This window comes from Gallinula chloropus, assembly GCF_964237585.1.
Source record: "Gallinula chloropus genome assembly, chromosome: 2".
NCBI lineage: Eukaryota > Metazoa > Chordata > Aves > Gruiformes > Rallidae > Gallinula > Gallinula chloropus.
The window spans coordinates 88949722-88960815 of NC_140086.1; the positions used below are offsets into that span (position 1 = coordinate 88949722).

General features: G+C 44.2%; 1 protein-coding gene across 1 annotated transcript; it reads left to right on the forward strand.

Annotated features, from left to right (window-relative positions):
- Window positions 1-4227: 4227 nt before the first annotated feature.
- LOC311189193 (heterochromatin-associated protein MENT-like) lies at window positions 4228-10580 on the forward strand (the record flags this gene model as incomplete). The annotated part of the gene is made up of 7 exons (XM_084260797.1): window positions 4228-4395; window positions 5900-5983; window positions 6369-6506; window positions 7053-7170; window positions 7714-7856; window positions 8900-9067; window positions 10170-10580. 7 exons carry the CDS (start codon window positions 4228-4230, stop codon window positions 10578-10580), a joined length of 1230 nt encoding a protein of 409 aa, XP_084116923.1.
- Window positions 10581-11094: the final 514 nt, after the last annotated feature.

An 11094-nucleotide genomic window follows, 5' to 3' on the forward strand; every position in this document is an offset into this window, starting at 1 on the left:
TCCAAATGGGTACACTTATCTTGTGATCTCTGTCTCACAGCAGTTGGAAAATACTGAACCACAGAATCACAAGGTTGGAAAAGACCTTTAAGATCATCGAGTCCAACCGTTCCAGTCCTATGCTAAACCATATCCCTAAGTACCTCATCTACCCTTTTTTAAACACATCCAGGGAAAGTGACTCAACCCCCTTCCTGGGCAGCCTGTTCCAGGCCCTGACAACTCTTTCAGTGAAGAACTTTCTCCTAACATCTAATCTGAACCTGCCCTGGCTCACTTGGTCCCATTTCCCCTTGTTCTATCTTCTGTTACTTGGCTGAAGAGACCATTGCCCACCGCTCTGAAACCTCCCTTCAGGTAGTTGTAGGTGGTGATAAGGTCTCCCCTCAGCCTCCTCTTCTCCAGACTAAACATCCCCAGCTCCCTCAGCCACTCTTCATAAGATTTGCCCTCCAGCCCCTTTCACCACCCTGACTGCCCTTTTCTGGACTCGTTCAAGGACCTCAATGTCCTTCTTGTAGTGAGGGTCCCAGAACTGGACACAGTACTCGAGGTGCAGCCTCACCAGTGCTGAGTACAGGGGCACAATCACCACACTACAGAACTAGAGGAAAATAAACCACGTGTGTCTTGAAACCTTCTCCTTTGTAACCTTCCATGCGTCAAACACAGTTGCCAGCCCAGCACTGTACTGCTATACTCTCATTTTGCTTTGTCACTTACTTCACTCGCTTGAAAATTTAGTTTCCACTTTTCTAGTAGAAAAATCAAGCCTGTTATACTAACTCCCTAAGTGCCTCCCCAGTACACATTTACTCCTGTCAGTTCTTTCTCCTAAGGAGGAGAGTGTCCTTGTCAGTGATGCACCTTTGCAGAAGATGCTCCTAACTCTCTGAATTCAGAACAAAGAGTGAAGGACTAGCTCTCTTACAGGACTCACACACCACCAGCATCTTAGTAGAAATATCTCTTCTTGGGATTTGCAGGACTCCTTTACCCTGACAGAAAGGAGACAGATGGCTTTTGCTAACCTTTTTCTGTTTTCTTCTGCATGACCAACTGCTTCCAGGATTGCTTCTGGCTCTGCTCCCCACGTGGGAAAGAGCACAGGAGCAGTGTTGTGAAGCACGTGCTTTATTGTATCCCTGTACCATGTCCACAGCACTGCCTTCTCTCTGACTCAGCTGTGACACATGATACAGGATCCCTGCGCATTCAGGTGCGATTCTGCCATGCCCTGCTTCACCTAATACAAAGGCTTCACGTGCCTATGGCCAAGCCCCTTAAGTGCTTCCTGATGTGCCTCAGCAATAAAGACAGGCCAGCCATGGCTGGGAGGCCAAGGAGGAACAAAACCATGACATTCAAACAAAACCACCCATCCAAACTCACTCACAGGCCTTAAAAAGTCAATGGAAATGTCAGTCACCTTTTCTCTCTCCTTCAAGTCTTTTAAGCATGATTGCAAAGATGACAGAATTCATGTCTTTTTCACAGTACTGGATCATTACCGACTGGCAATAGCCACAAAACTTGGAGACCGAGTTGCATAAGGAGAACAACCTTTCCCCAGGGTGCAGCAGCTTCAAGCAGGATGTTGACCTCTGGATGCCCCCTTCAATTAATATGTGGGATTCTTTCTCTTGTTAACACCCATTCTGCCTTGCCAACTCCCATCTTCATCCTCCCTGGCATCCCTGCATACTGACTAGCAAAGGGACCTAACTCGCTCACTCTCAGCACACTTCTTTGGGATCTGCAGTCTCCTGGCTTGGGCTTTCCCACCACCTAACCATTCAGATGACCTTTCCTCTATCCTGATTTCTTGATGACTTACTTGTACTAAAACCAACACTTCTGTCATTTCTTCACTGTCTTGCACAACACTGATTTCTGTCACTTTTTAGAAAACTTGACCCACACCGTTCCTGTAATCAGGCTTGCAGCAAAATGCTTAGCACACAGCAGTTTCCTTCCCTTCCTCCATTCCCCTTCCCTTGCCCCAGGGTCTTACAGTTATTGCCCCCACCTTCTTCTTCCACCATCCAACTGCACCCTGTCTCTCTTCTGGGACTGCAGAGTGACAAATACTGTGCCATGTTTGTCCCTGCTGTATTTTCTCACTCCATCCTTGCCTTAGCCCACCCAGTGGTGGTGTTATAGCCCTTGCCCTCCTTCCCTACATCCAAGTGCTGTGCACTGACTCAGTGTTTTGCAGTTATTTCTCTCAAATCTTTCCCAGCCATGGCTGCTGCAAGATTTCTTCACCAACACAAGCAGTGGGGTGTCTATCCCATACCCCAAACGGTCCTGCATGGCTTTGTCTCTGCCTATCTTCAGTCTGAAGCTGAACTCTGGGAATCTAATTCAATCACCAAGCTCTTGACCTTTGATGCTGACATACCTCATTTGGAACTCAGGAGTCAGAGCTGCACAAAGCCAGGAAGGAGAATCAAGCATACAGCATCTGCTTATATCCAGAAACCAAAAAGCATTCTAGTTGTGTAAATTTTTGCTAGGATAATTTATTGTAAACAACAGGCCCATTGTCTCCACAACACCAGAAGACCATTGGAGTGGGTGAACTGTTCTGCTGTCCTGTCAGTAGACTATTGTGGTGTAACAATAGAGATGATATTATAATTCCTATTGTCCTTTTCAAATGTCCAAACCTAAAAAGTGACAAGGTCTACAAGGAGGACAATATTGCATAAGATCTTTGGGGGATTTGGTAGAAAGGAGCTTTGGGTAGGCGGAAACAGCCTGGATGTAGGGGAGAAGGAAAGGGAGGTGCAAGCAGTGCTATATTTCTAAAGTTTTTCATTGCTTAACACACAAACACAGACCCTGACTGAGGACAAGACTTAAATCTTCTCTCTCACAGGATCAAAGGTAAGTATTGAAACCATCTAAGTAATTTTTCTGATGCTTTTAGAAAGTGTGGCTTGCATGACTGCATAGGTAAATTAAAATGTACCAGTGCTACAGTGGGTTAATTTTGCTTCATGTTTTTCTAGATGTCGTCTCTTGGAGTAAAACCTGTGAGGCTAAGGAAAATTGCTAATTCAGGGCAGAATTGATCAAAATAAAAAAGTTTTTCTTAGGGCAGTAACTGTCTTATTAATTAAAATCTTTAGTTTGACAAAGCACTCCTATACCTCGGGTTAGGAACATGCCATTTTCATTGTGCAAAGGCACAGCATTGCACAGGATCAGGGCAGGGACTCAGAGGAGTAATCATTTGCAGAAAAGAAGAGAAATTTCTATCCTGATACTCTCTTGGTTGAGTTCTCTAAGGAAAGGAAATTGCTCTGGAGTACAGATTTGGTACTGACAGTGCACTGACTGCCAGAGGAACTGTAGCACTTTGGAAACTAAGCGCTCAATAAATACCTGTAGACTACAGAGATTACTCCACAATTTCTGCAGCTCTGTTCCATACATATATATCTTAATAACAATAATAATAACAACAGCAGCAACAATCACCATCTACTGATCTCCTGACTGGGAAACATCATGAGGCAGGTACTACTGGGCAGATATTTTAAAGTCTGGAATATTCATAACCTGGAGGAATCTGACAGTTTATGGAGAAAATAAAATTTTTGGAACATACAGAAGATGCAGTAGCTCAAAACTATGAATAAATGTCCATCAAACTAAAAGCAAATAACAGCTTTGCCATACATGATACTATTCAGAATGGGTGGCTGGCCAGGAAAATCACATGAGCCTACAAATTATGCCTACATACTTTCTGAGGTATCAGCTCTCAATTCTATACAGATCCAAAATGAATTAGTGGGGAACTCAGGCGTGTTGTGAACCTATGTACTAAATGTTTCTTTAAATTCCCCTGGGAGCATTACTTCAATAAATCATTAGCTGAGGATGAAAAGGAAAAAACAAACAAACCCTCAGTTTAAAAATCTGCACAGCTTTGAAAACCAAAGTCGAGAAAGAAACACAAAGAAAACTGCAGCTTTATGAAAGAAGACATATCTGCAGTTGTAGGAAAGTATTATCTGGATGATAGAAATCCTGCTCCTAACAGGTGGCAAACAGTATCTGAGTGGAAGATAAAGCATAACAATTAGGCTGTTGGTTTTAGTGGCCAATGGGTTGTGCTGCACACATAACACTTCTCACTACATGCGCTGCGTGCATCATTTTAAACGCTCAAACAGTACAATTCTGTCTGTTGCCTCTTTTCAGGTTGCAGCAATGGAACTGGTGTCAGAATCAGTTGGACAGTTCACAATTGATCTTTTCAACAAGCTGAACGAGGTCAACAGGGGCAGAAACATTTTCTTTTCCCCTTGGAGCGTATCATCTGCTATGGCTCTAATATACCTGGGCGCAAAAGGCAATACAGCAGCAGAGATAGCAAAGGTAGGTTGCTCTATGAAGCATACACCCCATACAATAAGTAGCTCCTGTACTGGCTGCAAAATTTAGGGTTAGATAGAAAAACTTGTCACCACAACAACAAAGAACTGAGCCAGACTAGAGAATGTAACAAGTGAGCAGCAAATTTTATTCATTTTATAGCAAGACCCTGACTTCTCCACTACCATAAAATGTCCTGTTGTGGTTTTGGCCCCAGATGGCAGCTGAGCCCCATCCAGCTGCTTGCTTCCCCACCCCCCAGGGGGAAAAATGGAGGTGGGGGGAAGAAAAAAAAGTAAAGACAAAAGCAAACCTCATGGGTTGGGATAAGGACAGTTTACTGAGACAGCAAAAGGAGGGAGAAATAACAATAACTGGACTTCATAGGAAAATTATGAAACTGGTGATTCATGATGCAGTTTCTCAGTGACCCGCACAACTCAGGCCATACAGCTCAGAGACATCCTGAAGCTGGCCCATCCTCAAACTGCATGTCCTAGAGCTTCGTGCCCCTTCCCCATCAGCCCCCGCTTGGTATGGAATAGCCCCTTTGGCCAGTTTGCATCACCTGTCCTGGTTGTGCCCCCTCCCAGCTTCCTGGGCGCTCCCCCCACTTTATCTTTAGCAGGGCAGTTGTGAGAAGCTGAAAAGCCCTTGACTGCTTGGCAACAACTAAAACAGCAGTGTGTTACCAGCACTGCTCTCATCCCAACTCCCAAACATGGCACTGGACCAGCTGCTAGAAAGTAAATTAACTCTATCCCTGCTGAAACCAGGACAATATCACACGCTGAGCACGAAGGTTCTCCTAACCTGACTTCTCCTAAATTATTCTACACCTTCTAGTTTATCCTGTGATTCTTTGATTCTTCCAGAGATAGGATATTCCCTATGTCAGTAAACAGCTGACACCTGTAGTTCAGACCTCATGGGCAGAAGGCCTGCAGATCCCAGCACCCTCCCTCTCTCCCCTGGCCAGGATGCGTCTTTCTATCTTGATTTATGTTTTCCTAAATAACTGCCTGACAATCCAGAAGAAAAATAGGGAAGGCTTTCATAGCTCCATGTGTCCTGACCCAATCCATGCTCTAATGCTGCACTGGCTACACTGCTGGCTCAGGGGATTGAAGGGAGCTGTGGTGCTCAGTGCTGCCCAGTCCCTTCTGGGCCACTGCGCTCCTGTTCAGATGCCTCTGTACCATTATTGTGGGGAGAACCATTTGAGTTTGCACAGACATGTTGCTACTGCTGAGAGCAACAGCTGTGGAAGGGAGGTCTTGCAGCGTGCACACAGGAGCACTGCATCATTGCTTTGGGAGGGGGGCAGTGCTACTCACTGTCACTCTGTGGGATTTACAGATACCACAGCATCCTATTGATTAATCACCTAAGCAGCAGATAGTAAAGTGAGTTATCATGTGGAGCAAAAAAAGATGACCATTGAATAGGGACTTGTCACACCAGTTCATTCATGTCTATTTCTTACCTTGGGAAACTCTGCTTGTAGGTTCTCCATTTCACTCCAGCAGCAGCGGAAGACTCCTCCTCTGTGGCCAGACCTTCTCGGGGGAGACCAAAGAGAAGACGAATGGTATCTATTAGAATTGAAATCCTAAGATAAAGAATCTCAAGAATCAAAATATCCAGACACAGCTTTAAGATTCCTATATTCTTGTCTGCAGCCCTCTTTAAAGTACAAAACCCAATATAACTCACAACAGGTTCAACCTTAGTTCCCTTCACTCAGACTCTCAGAAGCATGGAAGGACAAGTCACTGGGATAGTCTGGAATGTTTGCAATATGGTAAATCAGTCAATTTGATCATGAACAGAGTCCTGAAAATTGCAGTGATGGTAAACTTGGAAAAATAAAAAGAGAGGAGAACCCAAATCCCTCTCCCACACACACCAATTAGCATGTTATGAAAACTTCATGCAAAAATGCAATTGCTGAATCTATGTCTTCTCTTTCCAAGGACCCTGAGCACAAGCAAGCTGAAAACATCCACTCTGGCTTCAAAGAGCTTCTGACTGCCATCAACAAACCCAGAAGCGCCTACTCGCTGAGAACTGCCAATCGCATCTACGTGGAACAAACCTTCCCGTTATTGCCTGTAAGTTAAATCTCTGGGGGGACTCAGAAAAGGTGCAAAAACAGTTTCTAATTTTGATTACTTGTCATTAATAGAATAGAATAAACCAATGAAAATGCAAAATGAAAAAGCAAATGAAAAGCCCTGGATTTAGTGATAAACTTAACTGGAAAATACTTGCTGCTCCCAGCACTTAAGGGTGCACTGCCCTTTGGCTGGGGTGTAGGGGTGTAGGGGTTCCTTTGAATGCAATATGGCTTTAGTATGGGAACACAGTTTTAAATGGGACATTAAAATAAGCACATCCATGGGTTGTGCAGAGCCTTCCCCACTTCTCCACATGAAAGTGGGAACAAAAGAAGGGAATTTTCTGTCCTTTGGTTATTTCTTAATTGTTAGCTCGCAGTCCAACAGAGAGTAAGAAGCACGATCCTGCAGTCCCCTATGTCCAAAAAGCTATCAGTAAGTCCAAGAGCTAACAACTTCTCTTTTGGACTGAAACATCCAGTATAGTATAGAAATAATTTCTTTTTTTTTTCTTTTTTTTTTTTTTTTGCTATTTTTCAGACATACATACAGCTCAGTAAGAAGTATTACAAAGCAGAGCCACAGAAGGTTAACTTTAAGACAGCACCAGAACAATGCAGAAAGGAAATCAACACTTGGATTGAAAAACAAACCGAGGGTAAGCTGAGTTTAGAGTTTACAAAGAGCAGCACTTAACTAGCTTCAAATCCCTGATCCAGGCCTCAGTATGCTCCTTGGGGAGACTCCCCCCAACTCTGCTGTGCTCTGCATCAGCGGCTCCTCAAGCGCTGCGCCCATGCACCATAGGCAGAGGTGAAAAACACCTCTCACCAGTGTGCTCCACGGCAGGTGGGGATGCACACCTAGCTGTACCATCCCGTGCTGGCCAGAGGTGCTGGCCTAGTCTCACATGGCATAATGACCTGCCGAAGCACTATATGGCCTTCTATTTCCAGCTGCTTGCCATGAAGCTGGGATGTTTTTCTGGGAAGGAGTCAATCCCTTTCAGCTAGCCAGGAGAAGTGGGCAGCCAATAGCTTTGGAAACCGTAAACTTGAATTGATTTACGTCAGAGAAATATTTTAGGGCATATGTGCAAGGAGTTCTTCACCGAGTTGAGCTGAGAGAAAAAAACAATCAAAATATGTCTTCACTGTTCTCTCTACACTGGAATAAAATATGACTCTTCTGATTCCAACAGGCAAAATCAAGAACATGCTGAATACACGGGATGTGACAGCCTCCACTAAGCTGGTACTGGTAAATGCCGTTTACTTCAAGGCAGACTGGAAAATGAAATTTCACCCAGACGGCACGGATATGCAACCCTTTCGACTGAGCAAGGTAAGCTCCTCTAGTATCCTTCTTTCACCTGGGTGACGACAGCTACTGCTGAAATGGTTCCATTTTGTAACTCTTGTAGGTATCCCTGTGGTAACCCCAGGAAAAGCTGGTCACAGCAAAACATGTCAGGGCTCAGCTCGCTGCAACATTAAGATGTGGCTCAGCTAAATGTCAGTCAGCTCTAGATAACAGCTACTCTTGCCAAAAGCACTGGAGGAACTTAAAACCCCTTTGTAAAAGAGTGTTAAAAGGGATAGATTGATTTTGAGAGTCTGAGTTTCACGGCCAGGAACAATGTGCCATGTCATGGGCGAGTATGGTACCTGAACTCTATGGTGCAGCCCACTGGGGCACAAACATTACACAGCTGCAACAGGGCACCCGGAATGGGTGGGTGGTTGGGCAAGACTAGAAGAAACATTAATGTTATGTTTCCAGCAGAGGTATGTCAACAAATTCACATCAAAAGACGAGGGCTCTGTGCGATTTCCAGCAACTCTAACTTCTGCCTTCCGATTAGCACTTACACATTGGCTGCTTCCCTGAATGAAGGGACGTAGATGTTAAGAGAGGTTACATCCTCCTGCAAAGGTAACTGCTTGCCAGGAACTCCCCTCATCATGAGACTCCTTGCTCAGACATTAGTTTTACCTTCTGATAAGGGTCGTGACATAAAAAGCAATCAGCTAGTCACTTTTTGTTGCCAGAGAGAGGAGACCACAGAAAAGGTACGCAATGCTCATCCTCTCAAACCATAGCTGTTTCTCTGCTGTAATGTTGTAAGCTCATACCCCATACCTGCTCCATCCCCCTAATCCTCACAGACATTTTTAACTCTCTTCTTTCCTCCTTGCCCAAGAAAATACTCTGAGACAAACACCAAGATAAGGAATATTGTCCAGTCAAGAAAAACTTTGGAAAACGAACAACAAATCACTGTATAAAACCTGCTTACAAAAGTTCCCTCTCCCTCCACTGTACTGAGTCGTTGCCATCCTTCCTTTCAAGGAATGGTTTCTAACTTATAAATAAATACTTTACAGACCAAGACCAAGCCTGTGAAGATGATGCACATGAGAAATACATTTCCAGTTCTTATTGTGGAAGCAATGAATTTCAAAGTTATTGAGCTGCCGTATGAGAAACACGAAGTCAGTATGTTCATTCTCCTTCCGGATGACATCAAAGACAGCACTACGGGTCTCGAACAGGTAAAAAAGTACATTTCACCCATGTTGTATCATGAACAAGTCGGGGGGGGGAGGGGGGGAAGAAAAAAGAAAAAGGCCAGACTGGCAACCATATCTCCCCCTCTGAGGAAATGCTGTTTAACCTCCTTCATTAGCTGAATTAATTTAACTTAACACCTATCTAATCCCAAGAAAGTTTCTCCACACTGAGTGATTGGAGTTGGCAAGAACTGAAGACAGTCAGCACTGTGCATAATCAGATGCTTAGCTCTTCAGCAGCCCCAGCACTGACACACAATCCTGCATGTTCCCTAAGGGTTAAATCTTCATGGCATTAAGGGTTAAATCACCTTCATGGCATATTTGGGAGGGAGAGTACTGTACAAGTAATGACAACCTCTTCCTGAGATAATACACACGTCCTCTCCATGGCCTGGAAGTTTATTCAGGATCTTGTCCTCATTCTATTTGCCCCCCATTTATTTGCTGTCTGAAAAAAAACAGGAATTTGGTGAGCCTGCATTTGCTGCATTTGCCACTATAGTTACTACAATTGCAAGATTCTTAAATTCTTGGTGTCCATCATGTGAAGAACACCATTCATTGCTCTCCTCCATTTGATCTGAGCTGGACCCCGGTGACACAGTGTGCAGGACACAAATGACAGTGAAGGATTTTGCTGGAAGCAGGGTTTTTTTTTTAAATTGCCAAAGCTATATGTGCAGTATTTACACTTGTACCTATGGAACTGGACCAGACTACCTGCCAGACAGCCAGCAATCTCCCAGAAATTTCTTTCACATCACAATTGAATTAAAAAAAAATAGGAAATAACTACCTCAGGGAAAGGCAGCTGCAGGTGTTGAGAGCCCTGTCTCTCTTTTGCAATGAATTTGGCAGGGGTGGTGCTCAAAATCTTGCAGCATGAAGTCTCAAATGTTTCTTGCCCACCCCGCTTCTGAGCGCCAGCAAAACCAATTTACATTTCAGGCTTTTGGCTAAATGTTACCTTCACCATTTAGAAACTGTTGAATTTGTTAAATCACCATAAAATGGATTAATTTGTAGTTAATCAATTGTTTTTTCCTTGCAAACATCAAATTCCTTCTCTTTCAAATGACAGCTGGAAAGAGAACTGTCGTATGAGAAGCTGTGCGAATGGACTGACTCCAAGAAGATGACTGAAACTCTCGTGGATCTGCACCTACCCAAGTTCAGAATGGAGGAGAGATACGACCTCGGTGACAATCTGAGCAGCATGGGGATGCACAGTGTCTTCAGTGGCAATGGTGATTTCAGTGGAATGGCTGCAAAGGGCGATTTGCTGATCTCCAGAGTTCTGCACAAGGCTTTTGTTGCAGTGGATGAGAAAGGCACCGAGGCAGCTGCTGCTACTGTGGTTATATCAGTAACAAGTATGCCTATTGTCAATGTTCTGAGTTTTAAGGTTGACCACCCTTTCTACTTCTTCATCAGACACAACAAATCCAAGAGCATCCTCTTTTATGGCAGATTCTGTGCTCCTGTAGAATAAGTTATCACTGGCTCTCAGAGAGCACACAAGGTTCACCCTTCAATGGAAAAGAGTGAACCGCAGTGTTAAATGCTCAATCTTAAGCCATGTAGCCATATGTACTGAATGTGTAAGTCCTTCTTCTCCATCCCACACCCCCACCAAGCAAGGCAGCACCCAGAGGCACCCTGTGCTTCAAAGACCATTCCTGTTCCTTTCCCTTGTCCTAATGAGACAGCCCTTCACAGAAATCAGTGTGTTGCATTAGACTGGCTTTTCTGGCTTTGTAGCTCAAAGGTAGGGTGGAGCTAGAAAAGCTCTCTGCACACAGGCCATCATCTAGCCCCACACCAAGTGCTGGCTGTAAGGGCAACGTAGTTCATCCTCTTGCATCTCCCAGAGAGGGGAAAAAACCCACCCCAAAACCTGTAAGGGAAAAAAAAACCCAAACCAGCAAAACACTTCATAGAAATCTATATGCTCTTTTCCTTACCAGGAAACCAGCATTTGCATTACAATGCATATGCCTTATGTT